Genomic DNA, 20,053 nt, shown 5'->3' with positions numbered 1-20,053 from the left:
TCCATTTTCCGAGCTGTTTATTAAAGGCACAGTCAACTTAGCGTATGTTAACTTCTGACCCACTGGAATTGTGATACAGTATAAGTGAAATAATCTGTAAACAATTGTTGAAAAATTACTTGTGTCATGCACAAAGTAGATGTCCTAACCAACTTGCGGAAACGATAGTTTGTTAACAAGAAATGTGTGGAGTGGTTGAAAAATGAGTTTTAATGACTCCAACCTAAGTGAAAATAAACTTCCAACTTCAACTGTAGATTTAAAAAATCAGACCCTTTACTCAGTACTTCATTGAAGCACTTTTGGCAGTGATTACAGCCTTGATTCTTTTTTAAATGTTATTTATTTTTATTTCACCTTTATTTAACCAGGTAGGCTAGTTGAGAACAAGTTCTCATTTGCAACTGCGACCTGGCCAAAATAAAGCAAAGCAGTTTGACACAAACAGCAACACAGAGTTACACATGGAATAAACAAACATACAGTCAATAATACAGTAGAAGAAGTCTATATACAGCATGTGCAAATGAGGTAGGATAAGGCAGGTAAGGTAATACATAGGCCATGGTGGCAAAGTAATTACAATATAGCAATTGAACACTGGAATGGTAGATGTTCAGAAGATAAATGTGTAAGTAGAGATACTGTGATGCAACGGAGCAAGATAAATAAATAAATACAGTATGGGGGTGAGGTCGTTGGATGGGCTATGTAGATCAGGTGCAGTGATCTGTGAGTTTCTCTGACAGCTGGTGCTTAAAGCTAGTGAGGGTGATATGAGTCTCCAGCTTCAGTGATTTTTGATGTTCATTCCAGTCATTGGCAGGAGAGAACTGGAAGGAAAGGCGGCCAAAGAAGAATTGGCTTTGGGGGTGACCAGTGAGATATACCTGCTGGAACGCGTGCTACGGGTGGGTGCCGCTATGGTGACCAGTGAGCTGAGATAAGGCGGGGCTTTATCTAGCTGGGACTTGTAAATTACCTGGAGCCAGTGGGTTTGGCGATGACTATGAAGCGAGGGACAGCCAACGAGAGCATACAGGTCGCAGTGGTGGGTAGTATCTGGGGCTTTGTTGATAATACGTATGGCACTGTGATAGACTGCATCCAATTTGTTGAGTAGAGTGTTGGAGGCTATTTTGTAAATGACATTGCTGAGGATCGGTAGGATGGTCAGTTGTACGAGGGTATGTTTGGCAGCATGAGTGAAGGATGCTTTGTTCCGAAATAGGAAGCTGATTCTAGATTTAATTTTGGAAAGGAGATGCTTAATGTGAGTCTGGAAGGAGAGTTTACAGGCTAACCAGACACCTAGGTATTTGTAGTTGTCCACATATTCTAAGTCAACCATCCAGAGTAGTGATGCTGGACTGGCGGGCAGGTGCGGGCAGCGATTGGTTGAAGAGCATGCATTTAGTTTTACCTGCATTTAAGAGCAGTTGGATGCCACGGAAGGATAGTTGTATGGAATTGAAGCTCTTCTGGAGGTTAGTTAACACAGTGTCCAAAGGAGGGCCAGAGGTATACAGAATGGTGTTGTGTGCGTGGAGGTGGATCAGAGAATCACCAGCAGCAAGAGCGACATCATTTTTGTTTTATACAGAGAAGAGAATCGGCCTGAGAATTTAAACCCTGTGGCACCCCCATAGAGACTGCCAGAGGTCTGGACAACAGGTCCTCCGATTTGTCACACTGAACTCTTATCTGAGAAGTAGTTGGTGAACCAGGCTAGGCAATCATTTGAGAAACCAAGGCTGTTGAGTCTGTCGATAAGAATGTGGTGATTGAGAGAGTCGAAAGCCTTGGCCAGGTTGTTGGATACAGCTGCACAGTAATGTCTCTTATCAATGGCGGTTATGATATTGTTTAGGACCTTGAGCGTGGCTGAGGTGCACCCATGACCAGCTCTGAAACCAAATTCCAAAGCGAAGGTGGTACGGTGGGATTCGAAATGGTCGGTGATCTGTTTGTTAACTTGGCTTTCGAAGACCTTAGAAAGGCAGGGTAGGATAGATATAGGTCTACAACAGTTTGGGTCTAGAGTGTCTCCCCCTTTGAAGAGGGGGATGACCGCGGCAGCTTTCCTATCTATGGGTATCTCAGACGATACTAAAGAGAGTTTGAACAGGCTAGTAATAGGGGTTGCAACAATTTTGGCAGATAATTTTAGAAAGAGATGGTTCAAATTGTCTTGCCCGTCTGTTTGTAGGGTTCCAGATTTTGCAGCTCTTTCAGAACATCAGCTATCTGGATTTGGGTGAAGGAGAAATGGGGAAGGCTTGGGCGAGTTGCTGTGGAGGGCTGTTGATCGGGGAAGGGGTGACAGTGTTTCCTAGCCTCAGTGCATTGGGCAGCTGGGGGGAGGTGCTCTTATTCTCCATGGACTTTACAGTGTCCCAGAACTTTATTGAGTTTGTGCTACAGGATGCAAATTTCTGCTTGAAGAATATAGCCTCCTAACTTCCTGTGTATATTTGAATGGGGCATACTGGATGGAGAGGAATGGAGAGGAAGGCACTTTTAAAGAATAACCAGGCATCCTCTACTGTCGGCATGAGGTCAATATCCTTCCAGGATACCCGGGCCAGGTTGATTTCGAAAGGCCTGCTCGCCCAATTGTTTTAGGGAGCGTTTGACAGTGATGAGGGTTGGTCGTTTGACCGCAGACCCATTACGGATGCAGGCAATGAGGCAGTGATTGCTGATATCTTGGTTGAAAACAGCAGAGGTGTATTTGGAGGGCAAGTTGGTTAGGATGATATCAATGAGGGTGCCCGTGTTTATGGATTTGGGGTTGTACCTGGTGGGTTCATTGATAATTTGTGTGAGATTGAGGGCATCAAGCTTAGATTGTTGAATGGCCGGGGTGTTCAGCATGTCTCAGTTTAGGTCACCTAGCATCACAAGCTCTGAAGATGGATGGGGGGGCAATCAATTGACATATGGTGTCCAGGGAAAAACTGGGGGCAGAGGGTGGTCTATAGCAAGTGGCAATGGTGAGAGACTTGTTTCTGGAAAGGTTCATTTTTTAAAGTAGAAGCTCGAATTGTTTGGGCACAGACCTGGATAGTAAGACGGAACTCTTCAGACTATCTCTGCAGTAGATTGTAGACTGCACTGCCCCCTTTGGCAGTTCTATCTTGTCGAAACATATTATAGTTAGGTATGGAATTTTCAGGGGTTTTGGTGGTCTTCCTAAGCCAGGGTTCAGACATGGCTAGGACATCCAGGTTGGCAGAGTGTGCTAAAGCAGTGAATAAAACAAACTCAGGGAGGAGGCTTCTAATGTTAACATGCATGAAACCAAGACTTTTACGCTTACAGAAGTCAACAAATGAGAGTACCTGGGGAGTAGGAGTGGAGCTAGGCACTGCAGGGCCCGGATTAACCTCTACATCACCAGAGGAACAGAGGAGGAGTGGGATAAGGGTACAGCTAAAAGCTATCAGAACTGGTCACCTAGTGCGTTCGGAACAGAGAGTAAAAGGAGCAGGTTTCTGGGCGCGATAGAATAGATTCAAGGCATAATGTACAGACAGAGGTATGGTAGGATGTGAGTACATTGAAGGTAAACCGAGGCATTGAGTAATGATGAGAGAGATATTGTTTCTAGAGACGTTTAAACCAGGTGATGTCACCGCATATGTGGGAGGTGACTCTAGTTGGTTAAGGCATATTGAGCAGGGCTAGAGGCTCTACAGTGAAATAAGACAATCACTAACCAGGACTGTAATGGACAAGGCATATTGATATTAGGGAGAGGCATGCGTAGCCTGGTGATCATAGGGGTCCAGTGAGTGGTTGGGCTGGCTGGAGACACGACGATTCAGACAGCTAGTAGGCCTGGGGCTAGCAAGCTAGCAGAAGTGCCTTAGAGGGACGTCTCGATGGAGGAAAAGTCTGTTTTAGCCTCCGTGTGTGGTGACGTCGATAGAACCAGTCGTGATGGGTTAGTAGGGTTCCGAGTAGCAGAGGGGTCCAAGTCCAATTGGCAAAATAGGTATAGAGGACCAAGAAATTGTCCGATGGGTGTATACAGCTAACAGTCCAATATTCTCTAGACAGCTAGCGGGCTGCGGCTAGCAGATGGGCATTCAGGGGACGTCATGATGTAGGGGCCAGTTGAGTACCCCCTCGAGCAGATCACGTCGTAGTCCGGTCGTAAAGGACTGGCGGGGTTCCGTGCCCCGTACCGGCAGTAGAAGGTGTCCGGCTATTGTATCTCATTCTTATTGGGTATGACGCTACAAGCTTGGCACTCCTGTATTTGGGGAGTTTCCCCCTTTCTTCTCTGCAGATACTTTCAGGTTGGATGGGGAGTGTCGCTGCACAGCTATTTTCAGTTCTCTCCAGAGATGTCCGATCTGGTTCAATTCTGGGCTCTGGCTGGGCCACTCAAGTACATTGAGACTTGTTCCGAAGCCACTCCTGCGTTATCTTGGCTGTGTGCTTAAGGTCCTGAGTGATCTGGAGAAGATTTTCATCAAGGATCTCTCTCTACTTCGCTCTGTTCATCTTTCCCTCAATCCTGACTCGTCTCCCAGTCCCTGCCCCGCAGCATTATGCTGCTCCCACCATCGTGCTTCACTGTAGGGATAGCGCCAGGTTTCCCCCAGGTTTCCCCCAGCGGCACGCTTGGCATTCAGGCCCAATATTTCAATCTTGGTTTCATCAGACCAGAGAATCTTGTTTCTCATGGTCGGAGAGTCCTTTAGGTGCCTTTTGGGAAACTCCAAGTCGGATGTGATGTGCCTTCTACTGAGGAGTGGATTTCGTCTTGCCACTCTACCATAAAGGCCTGATTGGTGGAGTACTGCAGAGATGGTTGTCCTTCTGGAAGGTTCTCCCATCTCCACAGAGGAACTCTGGAGCTCTGTCATTGTGACCATCAGGTTATCTGTCCATTCCTTAACCAAGGCCCTTGGAAGTGACAACTGAGGTCACTTCTGGTGACTTTTTAAAAGGACATTCTACACCAAAATCAATTTAAATAAAATTTTGGTGACACCATCCAAAATATAATTTTCCCTTTAAAAGCATTAAAACCTGTATCTCAACTAATGCAGCATTGCGTCATTCAATAAATAGGCTGCCCATCTGCATTTACCTAATTGAAACCCCCCAAAATATTCTACAAATACACGTTTAAACTTGCCACTTCAGGTGTTTTTCTGGATCAAAATGGGGTTTAGGTGGTGGGTGTGGTGGTGGGCTTAGTCAATGATGCAGTCTCCGACCTAAAATTGTAGTGGCTCTCCTCTTGGCCGCAGAGACATTTGACTATTTTAAAGATAATTTCCTATGAAAAATGAACGTTGCTTTTACATTGATAAAGTTTGATCATAAAGTTACTCGTCTCCCCCGTATCAAACACTTGGATTTAGGAGGCAGGATTATTAATGGTATAGGGTGACATCATCATTTTAATACACCAACGGTAACATGATATTTTCTTCCCTAATTTAAATAAGTACCGTAACCAACATCAAAGAAGGAGTGGTTGCAGAGGGGTGTGATTTAAATAGCTAGAGAGCTACTCTTCTGTTGGGAACATTTGACTGTAGGGTGTCAGTAAATATAATTCAATGTTTACCATATTCATCTATGGCAAAGATACTTATGTTTTCCCTTTTCATCTGTGTCTGTTGTTGGCTAGTTACTGGCTAGCTAGGTCTTCAGCCAGAATGGAACAAAGGGGGGGCAAGGGTCATTCAAAACTCCAACTCAGTTGTCATGTCAACACACCTGTTAGTTCTGCTGTGTACCACATCACAGAAGATGATCTTAGTTGTTAAGGTTAAAACAGATTTTTTTTTACAATCCCGATTTACAAAAAAGAAAATATTAACTAGGATATCTGAAAAGCCACAGCATGTTGATTGGTAATTCAGCATGCTGTGCCTTTTCAGATATCATAGTATGATGGTGGGTTAGGATAAAACATTTATATAGGTCAGTTATAAGGTCGGTGCTGAGTACAAAGGGATAAAATCAGTTTACACCACTTTTTTAAACTCATGTTTAGTCTATGAGACCAGGCTAACACAGTAAAGTTATATCCGGGTCACTCAAATTAGTATTATATGTTATGTTTGGTATGGTTACATAAGACCAGATGGTTACTTAAGGCAAAAATGAAAGTAGGGTGGTTGTTCTTGGTGGATGGGCAGGCATATAACGTGAATGTTTAGCAACCCGAAGGTTTAGATTTCAAATCTCATCACTGATAACTTTAGCATTTTAGCTAATTAGCAACTTTTCAACTACTTAAAAAAAATGTGTTTGTTCTTTTTTTGAGAAATTGATATAGGGGAGACACTGACTCAGGCCGACTGTTGCACCTTTTCATCCTGCTATTCTTCCTCACATCTCTTCACCTTCTTTCACATTCTTCCATCTCTCTCTCGCTTTCTCTCTTGCTCTCTCGCTCTCCTCTCTAGATGTCTACAGAGCAGTTGGAGGCATATGTCAACAGTCAGTTTGATGAGCTCCACCGGCTAGTTCGTCTGGAGGAGAAGAGGACCCTCCACCTAGTGGACCTGAAGGAAGCCTTCCTGACCGCCGCCGCCGCCGAGAAGATCGCTGAGATCACCGTCCACACCGAGCGGCTCCAGGAGGAGATGGCCTGTATCACGCAGCAGCTGGGCCAGCTGGACCAGGCCGAGGCACAGCCTGGAGCCGGAGTAGCCGCCCTAGCCCAGGGAGGACCATGCCCCAGACCAGCGGTGAGGCACCTCTCCCTTATACACCACCATTGTCAGGGTAGATGTTACCACTGTAGGCACTGATCTTGGATCAGTGCATCATTGGGTGTGTAACGCAGCACCAACCTTATAACTGACCTATATAAATGTTTCATCCTAACCCACCATCATACTAGGATATCTGAAAAGCCACGGCATGTTGATTGGTAATTCAACATGCTGTGCCTTTTCAGATATCCTAATATGATGGTGGGTTAGGATAAAACATTTATATAGGTCAGTTATAAGGTCGGTGCTGAGTACAAAGGGATAAAATCAGTTTACACCACTTTTTTAAACTCACGTTTAGTCTATGAGACCAGGCTAACACACTAAATGTAAATCCGGGTCACTCAAATTAGTATTATATGTTATGTTTGGTATGGTATGGTTACATAAGACCAGATGGTTACTTAAGGCAAAAATTAAAGTAGGGTGGTTGTTCTTGGTGGATGGGCAAGCGTATAACACGAATGTTTAGCAACCTGAAGGTTTAGATTTAAAATCTCATCACTGATCATTTTTGCTAATTAGCAACTTATCAACTACTTACTGCTTTTTAGCAACTTTGCAACTACTTTGCATGTTAGCTAACCCTAATCTCGCTAACATTAGCCAGCTAGCTAAAGTTGGCCACCTAGCTAGATTTGCAACATATCATACGTTTTGCAAATTCGTAACATATTATATAATTTGCAAATTCGTAACATGTAATACGAATTGTAATTCATAACATATCATATAAAATGGGTGATGGTTATCCACAAATTAATACTAACTATATGAAATGTAACATATGATACTAAATGGATTGTCCCGGATTTACCCACAGAATAATACAAAATGCCCTGAGACCAGGTTTTTTATTTGGGAAGCTGCTTGTGTAAAACTAGGGTGGGTTCTTAGATGTAAACATGTTTAGCACTGCATAGCTGGGGGCTTAAGTGTAACTATGTATGTCCTCTGGCTGCTTGTCAGGTACACACACAGAGAGAGACACCAGCTGAAAATATTCTTCTACATACCAATCCCTGCCAAGGTTACTTTCTCATACGCCCACACCATTATTCGCACACTCATACAGTGACACACTGACATTTACATACGTACACATTTACAAACACATACACATGTATTCTCACTCACTCACATGCACACACCCCCTCCCCATTCCCCTCTCCACCCACTCCTCCTCCCTCATACTAGTTAAGAGAAGGCTCTTATTTCTACAGGGGTAAATTAAAAGATCCTCCTGGCCCATTACTCAACTGCTATAGTTTAACTGTTGGAGACTGGACTATTGTTTTCCCTGGTGGAGCCTCTCAGGCATGAGCCAGTCAGGGTGGCTGGCAGTCAGGGAGAGACGGAGGGATGTAGTAATGGCTGTGGCCAGCCTGCAGATTGCTTTCCTGGGTGAAATGATCGGCTCGCGGTGGTCCGAGTTCATTAAGGGCCTAATTGAATGGTGATGGTTGCCCTGTTTCTTCTCTCCTGTAAGTCATTTCTGCTTTGAGTAATGCCCCGCTGTGACTTAGAGATGTCTATAGGAGCGAGAGAGAGAGAGAGAGAGAGAGAGAGAGAGAGAGATGTACAGTGTTTGAGATGCCTTAGGGATATATGTGTGTGTATGATGAGGTACAAATAGAAACATGTGTGTGTGTGCAAGAGATACAAGATAGGGAACGAGTTAGAGAGAAGACCCTAATACCAATTTATACACACAATCTAATCACATTCTCGAGCGCGTTTCAGTTCTAGCCGTCTGTATTCTCTGATGTAGTGGCCCCACTATCTACTTACAAGATGGAAAAGATGCCAACTGCAGATCTGAGAGAGGAAAGCAACAGAAACGCACTGTATGAATACCAACAGACCAGCAACCACAAACCACATCTGAAAGAATAAGACTATGGAAATCATTTAGGATGGAATAATATCATCCCGATCATTATCCTTCCTCAAACCCCTCTCTAAAGCATACTTCTCATAATTGAGATGAGTCCGCTTGCTTTAGATCAGGCAAACGTAGTGAATATTACTGGAAATGTTCGAAGGATTTTAGGTAATCTATCACAAGACATCTAGTTTCCCTTTTGGGTACTTCGGATTATCACAGGTGTCTGTCATTTTCTCTGTTTCTCTGTATTGCCTTTTCACATGTAAAATATATAACATGGTTTTTAAACAAAAAAATAGAATGACAAAGCTGTAAAACCATTATCCTAAATATATACCATCAACTTAGTGAATGCCACTGGTGTTTAATATGAGGGCTTCAGCATGAATTGTACTATGTCAATATGTCTTTGTTGAAAATGTTTTGTCGCCAAACTGGTGGCAGTTTTGAAAAAAGTCAATAGTTGGAAGAGTTGCAGAGTTAATTGAAAATAATGCCATTGTTGATTAGATGCTTTTTTTCATAAATTAGGCTATTTTCTATTGAACCATATGGTCTATCCTCCAGAAACTCATGGGAAATATGGACACAATTTAGAAAAATGAATACTATACATGAATAGTTTTTGAAAAGTTATTCAAGTGTAAATTACCAAAGTTACCATAGATTGTCATACATGACTTGTTAATTACCCAAATTATCTGATAGTTTTGCAATTTTAGGCAAAAACATTAACATAATCCCATAATTTATCCTATAAGATACATACTATTTTGAGAAGTCCAGAGAATGATGCTTGTGCGTGTGCGTTTGTGTTAATGCTCGCTAGGAAATTAGCCTAAATAGAGGTAAAGCTGATAAAGAATGTGCCAGCTGTTATGGCAGTTGCTGTGTACATTTATTACAGAATGAATGGGCTCCTGTTTTGCAGTGTAATCTACAGATCTGTCATTAAATCAATAGAGAGCGGGGTGGGCTGGCGGGTGGTAGGTAGGTAGGTAGGCAAGTAGCTCTACAGACGTACGCCCGCTGTGTTTACCCTCCAAACACCACCCACCAAGATTACTGAGCACTGATCTGTCACCCCGGAGGAAATCATCCCTCAGCCTGTCTGACAGAACACACACACAAAGTCTCACATAGCACATGCACACAACCACACACATAGTCAGAGAACACACACACACACACACACACACACACACACACACACACACACACACACACACACACACACACACACACACACACACACACACACACACACACACACACACACACACACACACACACACACACACACACACACACACACACACACTGCAGAACACACACAGCTAAGCATACAGACAAATACACACTGCAGAGCATAAACACACACACAGCAAAGTGCACAGACTGGAGTGATACCCATACAGATAGACAATCATGCACACTGACCCTCTCACATGCCGCAGTGCACCAATACACAGACTAACACGTTCCATTGAATTGTGTGAGATGTGTTTGCACCCATATGAATCTGTGTTAGTGTGCATACTAGAATGAGTGTGGCTGTTTGTTTGAGCAAGTTACAGTAGTTTCCTCATGTGTACATGCCTGTGTGTGAGCAAGTGAGTGTTTGACAATAGAGAGTAGGACCAGTGGGTACAATCATGTGTAAAGCCTCCTGGCCTCAAACTGGCCTCGGACAGGGTCCAATCAGCCATTAGCTTGTCATTAGATGCCCAGTGTGCTGACTGTGTTGACCCAGGCCTCAACCTGACCTGCTCCTAAACCAGACCAATCATGTCAGATCTTTTCACATCAGAGCTGACCTGATTGGTCAAAAGTGAGAAAAAAATCAGATTTCAAATGTATTTATAAAGCCCTTTTTACATCAGCAGAGGTCACAAAGTGCTTATACAGAAACACAGCCTAAAACGCCAAGGCAATGCAGATGTAAAAGCACAGGAATTTGGCTGCCAGTCTAAACGCAGCCATAGAGAGAGAAATGAATGCCATCACTGTAGATATCACTCATTTGACATTTCACCAGTCTCAATCAGACCTGGGTTACTATAGTAAACTAGACCCCACCCATCTGGCCCACCCAGCCTCACAATATGTTCTTATTTTTACAATTGATTTTAGTTCTGCACCTATTCAAATGAGATTTTAATATCAAATAGTCCACTTTTAACTAAGTGGGAAGAAGGAGGGTAGTTCTGTTCATTGTGTGTTGATTGTGGACTACAGGAAAAGGAGGACCGAGCAAGCCCCCATTCTCATCGACGGGGCTGTAGTGGAGCAGGTTGAGAGCTTCAAGTTCCTTGGCGTCCACATCACCAACAAACTAACATGGTCCAAGGACACCAAGACAGTCGTGAAGAGGGCACGACAAAACCTATTCCCCCTCAAGAGACTGAAAATATTTGGCATGGGTCCTCAGATCCTCAAAAGTTTCGACAGCTGTATCATCGAGAGCATCCTGACGGTTTGCATCACTGCCTGGTATGGCAACTGCTCGGCCTCCGACCGCAAGGCACTACAGAGGGTAGTGCGTACGGCCCAGTACATCACTGGGGCCAAGCTTCCTGCCATCCAGGACCTCTTTATCAGGCGGTGTCAGAGAAAGGCCCTAAAAATTGTCAGACTCCAGCCACCCTAGTCATAGACATAGACTGTTCTCTCTGCTACCGCATGGCAAGCGGTACCGGAGCTCCAAATCTAGGTCCAAGAGGCTTCTGAGCAGCTTCTTCCCCGAAGTCATAAGACTCTTGAACATCTAATCAAATGTCTACCCATATTATTTGCATTGCCCCTCCCTCTTCTACGCTGCTGCTACACTCTGTTATTATCTATGCATAGTCACTCTACCTACATTACATATTACCTCAATTACCTCGACTAACCGGTGCCCCCGCACATTGACTCTACCGGTACCCCCTGTATATATCCTCGCTGTTGTTATTTTACTGCTGCTCTTTAATTATTTGTTACTTTTATTTCTTTTTTTTTTGGTCTTTTCTTAAAACATTGTTGGTTAAGGTCTTGTAAGTACGCATTTCACTGTAAGGTCTACACGTGTTTTATTCGGCGCATTTGACAAATAACAACATTTGATTTCATTTGTTTTAATGAAAAGGAGCCGAGAGATGGAGTTAGCAGGGCCCTCCAGGGGAAGCTACAGTATAGTACTGTCTTGTTAGTCTCTGCGGTTCTCCTCTATAGCTGGCGGGTGCATGGTGACTGAGGTGGCTGCTTGTGGCTGCTAATTAAAGTGTGAACAGTGTCTACTGTCAGAGAACTGATCCACCACTGGGCTCATTTACTCTCCTCTCATGTAACACACCGATATCTTTGAGAATAGCTTTTGATATGGGATGTCAGCTGTGTGATGTCTTGCCATCTGTGTAGATGTTTGATTATGTCAGTGTCAACCACAGTGCTGTGTTATAGTCTCCTGTATTTAAACTGCTGTTTCTCTTGTCTTTTTCAGCAGCGCGACATTGAGGCCAGGCCAAGGTAAGACTGATTCATAACAACCTCTTTTATAGCATCTGGCAGAACTTGGAGAAAAATACCCTTTTAAATCCCCACACTCAGGTGGTTTTACAGTGGGCTTACAGGGAGAGGGGATCAGTATGCGACACACATCCATGCTCACACTCACACGTACAGTAAACTCACACATGCACTCCTCTCTCACACACACACACACACACACACACACACACACACACACACACACACACACACACACACACACACACACACACACACACACACACACACACACACACACACACACATTTGTTTTACTATCCTTGTGGGGACCAAACAATTGATTCCCATTCAAAATTCCTATTTTCCCTAACCTAACTCCTAATACTAACCCAATTGCAAACCTAAACCTAACAGACGTTGCTTTTACTGTCTTTGTGAGGACCAGAATTCCTCACAAGTATGATAAAACAAAGAAAGTGAGGACATTTCGCCGGTCCCCACAAGGAATAAGGCAATAGCCAAAATGTCCCCACTTTCCTTGTTTTACAATCGTTGTGAGGACTTCTGGTCCCCACAAGGATAGTAAAAGCTAAAAACACACACACACACACACTTCTCTCTCCAGCCCTTGCACAGTGTCCCCCCCTCCTTTTCTCCTCCTCCCCTTTAGTATTGTATGTGTGTCACGTCCGTGGCCCAGCCAGGCAATTAGCTGCTCTAATCTCTGTCCCCGCTGGAATTAAATGCTTGAAAAGGTGACGACTTGCCCTCTTTAATCACACGGCAACACAGAATGACCTGCCCCTGTCCGCTTCATTGGACACTGGGCCGAGCCGGGCTGGATGCTGGAGAGACACACTGTCCACTAGTGTGTGGTCAAGCTGTAGTCTGATTATTGGGGTCAACTCAAGCCTTCAGGTGGATCGACCGTGCTTCGGCAGCACGGTCTGTGTTGTAGTAAGCTGGTCTGGTAGGTAGTCGTGTAGGGTGTGTGTGTGTCTTGTCTGTCTGTCTGCCTGCCTGCCTGCCTACTATCTGTAAGTCTGTCTGTTCATCCTGTCGTCCATCTGTCCACCTGTCTCTCTCTTGTAAAGGTGTAGGTGTAACAGATAGCCTTTACCTAGTCACACACGTATTGATTCCCTGACACTGACATGGATCTCAGAGGAGCTGCTCGCTCGGAGCAGCTGCCTTCCCATCACCCCCTGCTGTGTCCCTTTGGTGTGTGTGTCTCTCCTGGCCTTGATGTCAGGCTGCATCCCCACCTCTCTCTCACACATACACACACATGCACACGCACACACTCACTCGCTCGCTCAGTAAAGGTCTGAGACACAGGCAGTGCCTCTGTCTGCCTTTCTGAAATGTCAGCCTCAGTATATCCGGTGGGAAATAAATGCTTTATCTGAAAGGGACTTTGTGGTTGAATAAAGGTTAAAGAAGACAGTGTCTTTTAAGACAGACACCATCAACAAGCTTTGAACTAAAAGCTTTAGAGAAAGACAGACAGCTCTGTGTTTTATCTTTGGAATGTTGTTGGATTTTCAGAACAGATAAGTGATAACACAAATAACCAAATAGCAGCTACGGCAGGGAAACTGAATAAACACATCAATCAGCATTGCCTTGTTTTGTCACACACCTGCAGAATATGGAGCAAGTACATAGAGGAGTTGGAGTATTTGTTTTGGAGAAATGTACAATATTTGCAGATTCTAGTGTTTTGTTTTTAATGGCCCTGACCCAGCCATGGAGAGGCCCAGTATAACTGCCAGCTCAGGGGCTGTAACTGATGGGCCTGGCAATGGTAATGCTGAGACCCAAGCACAATCCACTACTCTCTATCCAGACCAGATGGCTGAGAATTTGGACCCCACGGTTGGATAACGCTTCTACAATGCCCTTGGTCAAGGTTAACCCACATAGATAGATAGATATCTAACACACACACACGCACACACTCTCTACCAGTCAAAGGTTTTAGAACACCTACTCATTCACAGGTTGTTGTTTTAGTTTTTTTACTATTTTCTACATTGTAGAAGAATAGTGAAGATATCAAAATTATGGAATGACACATATGGAATCATGTAGTAACCAAAAAAGTGTTAAACCACAGGATTCTGCAGCGATACGCCATCCCATCTGGTTTGCGCTTAGTGAGACTGTTTTTCTACAGGACAATGGCACGACACACCTCCAGGATGTGTAAGGGCTATTTACCAAGAAGGAGAGTGATGGAGTGCTGCATCAGATGACCTGGCCTCCACAATCAATCGATCTCAACAAAATGTAGATAGTTTGGGATGAGTCTGACCGCAGAGTGAAGGAAAGCATCTAACAAGTGCTCAGCATATGTGGGAACTCCTTCAAGACTATTGGAAAAGCATTCCAGGTGAAGCTGGTTGAGTGAATGCCAAGCGAGTGCAAAGCTGTCATCAATGCAAAGGGTGGCTATTTGAAGAACCTCAAATATAAAATATATTTGGATTTGTTTAACACTTTTTTTGGTTACTACATGATTCCATATGTGCTATTTCGAGGTTTTGATGTCTTCACTATTATGCTACAATGTAGAAAATAGTACAAATGAAGAAAACCCCTTGAATGAGTAGGTGTTCTAATACTTTGAACGGTACACAAATGTATGCACACACTCATACATGTATGCACATACACTACTCTTTTCCATCTTCATAAAATGCTGTGGATGCAGAATTTAGCCCAGCTCCCTGCCTGGATGAAGGCATCAGATACCAACACGTATAAAACATAATGAAGTCCTAATGCAAGAAGAACGGGAACTAAAGGAAGGAGAGAGGGAGGAATGTGACTGGGAAAGTGGAGGGAATACATGTCTTTTTCATTTCTGTAGGGTTATAGCTTACAATTGTTGTGAAGAAGGCTTCAGGGCGCCCAAGAAAGTCCAACAGACCGACTCCTAAAGTTGATTCAGCTGCGGGATTGGGGCACCACCAGTACAGAGCTTGCTCAGGAATGGCAGCAGGCAGGTGTGAGTGCATCTGCATGCACTGTGAGGTGAAGACTTTTGGAGGATGGCCTGGTGTCAAGAAGTGCAGCAAAGAAGCCCCTTCTCTCCAGAAAAAACATCAGGGACAGACTGATATTCTGCAAAAGGTACAGGGATTGGACTGCTGAGGACTGGGGTAAAGTCATTTTCTCTGATGATTCCCCTTTCTGATTGTTTTGGGGCATCCGGAAAAAAGCTTGTCTAGAGAAGACAAGGTGAGTGCTGCCATCAGTCCTGTGTCATGCCAACAGTAAAGCATCCCGAGACCATTCATGTGTGGGGTTGCTTCTCCAAGGGAGTGGGCTCCCTCACAATTTTGCCTAAGAACACAGCCATGAATAAAGAATGGTACCAACACATCCTCAGAGAGCGACTTCTCCCAACCATCCAGGAACAGTTTGGTGACAAACAATGCCTTTTCCAGCATGATGGAGCACCTTGCCATAAAGCAAAAGTGATAACGAAGTGGCTATGGGAACCAAACATCGATATTTTGGGTGCATGACCAGGAAACTCCCCAGACCTTATTCCCATTGAGAACTTGTGGTCAATCCTCAAGAGGCGGATGGACAAACAAACACCCCACAAATTCTGACAAACTCCAAGCATTGATTATGCAAGAATGTGCTGCCATCAGTCAGGATGTGGCCCAGAAGTTAATTGACAGCATGCCAGGGTGGATTTCAGAGGACTTGAAAAAGATGGGTCAACACTGCAAATATTCACTCTTTGCATCAACTTCATGTAATTGTCAGTAAAAGCCTTTGACACTTATGAAATGCTTGTGATTATACTTCATTGTTCCATAGTAACATCTGACAAAAATATCTAGACACTGAGGCAGCAGACTTTTTGTGAAAATTCTCAAAACCTTTGGCCACGACTGTACTCTTCTCTCCCTAGCTTCCTCTCCCCTGTGTTAGTGAGGTGTTAGTGATGAGCCTCTCTCCCTAGTCCCCTCTCCCCAGTGTTAGTGAGGAGCCACTCTCCCTAGTCCCCTCTCCTCAGTGTTAGTGAGGAGCCTCTCTCCCTAGTCCCCTCTCCCCAGTGTTAGTGATGAGTCTCTCTCCCTAGTCCCATCTCCTCAGTGTTAGTGAGAAGCCTCTCTCCCTAGTCCCCTCTCCTCAGTGTTAGTGAGGAGCCTCTCTCCCTAGTCCCCTCTCCTCAGTGTTAGTGAGGAGCCACTCTCCCTAGCCCCCTCTCCTCAGTGTTAGTGAGGAGCCTCTCTCCCTAGTCCCCTCTCCCCAGTGTTAGTGATGAGCCTCTCTCCCTAGCCCCCTCTCCTCAGTGTTAGTGAGGAGCCTCTCTCCCTAGTCCCCTCTCCCCAGTGTTAGTGATGAGCCTCTCTCCCTAGTCCCCTCTCCCCAGCGTTAGTGATGGTCCCCTCTCCCCAGTGTTAGTGAGGAGCCTCTCTCCCTAGTCCCCTCTCCCCAGTGTTAGTGATGAGCCTCTCTCCCTAGCCCCCTCTCCCCAGTGTTAGGGAGAACTTGGTCATGGTTTGCCTGTTTGTGTGCTAATGATGTATTATGAGATTCTCTTTAATTGAATCAATTTATATCCTACCAAGAGGTGCCATTGCCCCCCTTGCACAGCTCTCACATAATACACCACACACACACATTGATTTGGTTAATGGTTTCTCATCATCCTCCCTGAGCCCCCTTGAAATAACTCTTCCCTGATCAGAGAGTGGTGTTGGTTTGGGAGATGGTAGGCCCACTGATCAATAGTTTGTGTGTGCGCATGGGTGTGTGTTAGTTCGTTCTGATCGATGGAGGAACAGGAGAGGTGCTTAGCGTCTCCACACACACCTCCTCAAAGCATCCTGGGACAGCAGGGGATGGGCCATAAACGGTTCATTTCACAGAGCCAATGTGTCTCCCTGGAGAATATAGGAGGATTGGAGAGAAAAGAGAGAAAGGGGGAGAGGGACAGCAAAATAGGTGAGATGGAGGGGGAGTGCATGAGAGGGAGGGAGGGAGGGAGGGAGAGAGAGACAGACATTGTACAACTTTGCAAATGAGAAGGGTGAGTTGTACTAAAGAAAGGAAATGAAACATCCCAATCGATGGAGTCTCTACATCTCTAAAAGTTGATCATTGCTTGCATTTTTAGATTGTTTTTCACCCTGGGTGAGTTGCAAGTTATGCTAGACAGGTGGTCCTTAAGGGAAGAAGATTAGGAGAGCAGGGTTTCTGTTAGTTTTCTGATAAAAAGAGAGGCTGGACATTCACTGAGGCCTATGCCGCCGGAATCTTCAATAATTTTGGTCATTAACAGAATCTATGGCAGTCTACCAAATGTATGTAGTTCTGTTTTTGAGCTGTTCTTGTCTATTAATGTTCTGTACTATTTCATGTTTTGTGTGGACCCCATGAAGAGTAGCTGCTGCTTTTGCAACAGCTAATGGGGATCCTAATAAAATACCCCAAAAATACCAAATCATAACTTTGGTAATTTATACTTGAATAACTTTTTAAAAAATGTGTTCATATACAGTACCAGTCAAAAGTTTAGACACACCTACTCATTCAAGGGTTCTTCTTTATTTTAGCTATTTTCTACATTGTAGAAATTATGAAATAACACATATGGAATCATGTAGTAACCAAAAAGGTATTAAACAAATCCAAATATATTTTTGATTCTTGAAAGTAGCCACCCTTTGCCTTTACGACAGCTTTGCACACTCTTGGCATTCTCTCAACCAGCTTCACCTGGAATTATTTTCCAACAGTCTTGAAGGAGTTCTCATATATGTGTAACACTTGTTGGATGCTTTTCCTTCACTCTGTGGTCCAACTCAACCCAAACCATCTCAATTGTGTTGAGGTCGAGTGGTTGTGGAGGCGAGGTCAGCTGATGCAGCACTCCATCACTCTCCTTGGTCAAATAGCCCTTACACAGCTTGGAGGTGTGTTGGGTAATTGTCCTGTTAAAACAAATGATAGTCCCACTAAGCGCAAATGAGATGGGATGGCTTATCGCTGCAGAATGGTGTGGTAGCCATGCTGGTTAAGTGTGCCTTGAATTCTAAATAACTCACCGTGTCACCAGAAAAGCACCATCACACCTTCTCATCCATGCTTCACGGTGGGAACATCACAAGCGGAGATCATCCGTTCACCTACTCTGCATCTCATAAAGACTCATCAGACCAAAGGACAGATTTTCACTGGTCTAACGTCCATTGTTCATGTTTCTTGGCCCAAGCAAGTCTCTTCTTCTTATTGGTGTCCACTAGTAGGGGTTTCTTTGCAGCAATTCGACCATGAAGGCCTGATTCATGCAGTCTCTTCTGAACAGTTGATGTTGAGATGTGTCTGTTACTTGATCTCTGTGAAGCATTTATTTGGGCTGCAATTTCTGAGGTTGGTAACTCTAATGAACATATCCCCTGCAACAGAGGTAACTTTGGTTATAGGGCTATCTTCTGTTTACCACCCCTACCTTGTGACAACACAACTGATTGGCTCAAACACATTTAAGAAGGAAAGAAATTCAACAAATGAACTTTTAACAAGACACACCTGTTAATTTAAATGCATTCCAGGTGACAACCTCATGAAGCTGGTTCGGAGAATGCCAAAAGTGTGCAAAGCTGTCATCAAGGCAAAGGGTGGCTACTTTGAAGAAATATAATACATATTTTGATGTAACACTTTTTTTGGGTTACTACATGATTCCATGTGTGTTATTTCATAGCTTTAGATGTCTTCACTATTATTCTACAATGTAGAAAATAGTACAAATAAAATAAACTTCAATGTGTAGGTGTGTCCAAACTTTTGACTGTTACTGTATTATATTCATTTTTTATCTGTCCATATTGTCTGTTAGTTTCCAGTATGTAGACCATATGGTTTAAGAGACAATCAATTACCTCTGCAACTCGTCCAACTATAGACTTTCTTCACAAGTACCACCGGTTTGACATCAAAACATTAGCAACAAATACACACTGACAGTCAAATAAGTGATGTAAATTAAAAGGATATTTCGTGCCGAAACCCCATATTTAACACAATGGTATTAACTAAGTTGATGGTTTATATTTAGGATAATGTTTTACAACTTTGTTATTCTAGTTTTTGTATTTTAAAATCATCTTATTTAATAATTATCTGTTTTTGTGTTGAGGCCACATAGATGGCCAGAGATAATTACAGACACCTGTGATAATCTGAAGTGAACAAGGGCCACATACAGTGGGGCAAAAAAGTATTTAGTCAGCCACCAATTGTGAAAGTTCTCCCACTTAAAAAGATGAGAGGCCTGTAATTTTCATCATAGGTACACTTCAACTATGACAGACAAAATAAGAAAAAAAATCCAGAAAATCACATTATAGGATTTTTTATGAATTTATTTGCAAATTATGGTGGAAAATAAGTATTTGGTCACGTACAATCAAGCAAGATTTCTGGCTCTCACAGACCTGTAACTTCTTCTTTAAGAGGCTCCTCTGTCCTCCACCCGTTACCTGTATTAATGGCACCTGTTTGAACTTGTTATCAGTATAAAAGACACCTGTCCACATCCTCAAACAGTCAAACTCCAAACTCCACTATGGCCAAGATCAAAGAGCTGTCAACGGACACCAGAAACAAAATTGTAGACCTGCACCAGGCTGGGAAGACTGAATCTGCAATAGGTAAGCAGCTTGGTTTGAAGAAATCAACTGTGGGAGCAATTATTAGGAAATGGAAGACAAGACCACTGATAATCTCCCTCGATCTGGGGCTCCACGCAAGATCTCACCCCGTGGGGTCAAAATGATGACAAGAACGGTGAGCAAATATCCCAGAACCACACGGGGGAACCTAGTGAATGACCTGCAGAGAGCTGGGACTAAAGTAACAAAGCCTACCATCAGTAACACACTACACCGCC

The 20,053-nt window shown here is 43.8% G+C and overlaps 1 protein-coding gene across 4 annotated transcripts in view; it reads left to right on the top strand.

Annotated features, from left to right (window-relative positions):
* LOC109888879 (tripartite motif-containing protein 44) overlaps positions 1 to 20,053 on the top strand; it is a 101,299-nt gene that overhangs the window by 61,710 nt on the left and 19,536 nt on the right. For 3 of the 4 annotated variants that reach the window (XM_031822915.1, XM_031822914.1, XM_020480043.2), the window contains exons 4-5: positions 6,441 to 6,725; positions 12,122 to 12,147. In XM_031822915.1, the coding sequence (XP_031678775.1) occupies positions 6,441 to 6,725; positions 12,122 to 12,147 (311 nt within the window). The remainder of the gene's footprint in view (positions 1 to 6,440; positions 6,726 to 12,121; positions 12,148 to 20,053) is intronic. The other variant, XM_031822916.1, reaches the window with a different exon arrangement.

The sequence above is a fragment of the Oncorhynchus kisutch genome, linkage group LG4, assembly GCF_002021735.2.
Source record: "Oncorhynchus kisutch isolate 150728-3 linkage group LG4, Okis_V2, whole genome shotgun sequence".
NCBI lineage: Eukaryota > Metazoa > Chordata > Actinopteri > Salmoniformes > Salmonidae > Oncorhynchus > Oncorhynchus kisutch.
Note: the sequence above shows the minus strand (reverse complement) of the source record. Positions and strands in the feature narration are given on the sequence as shown.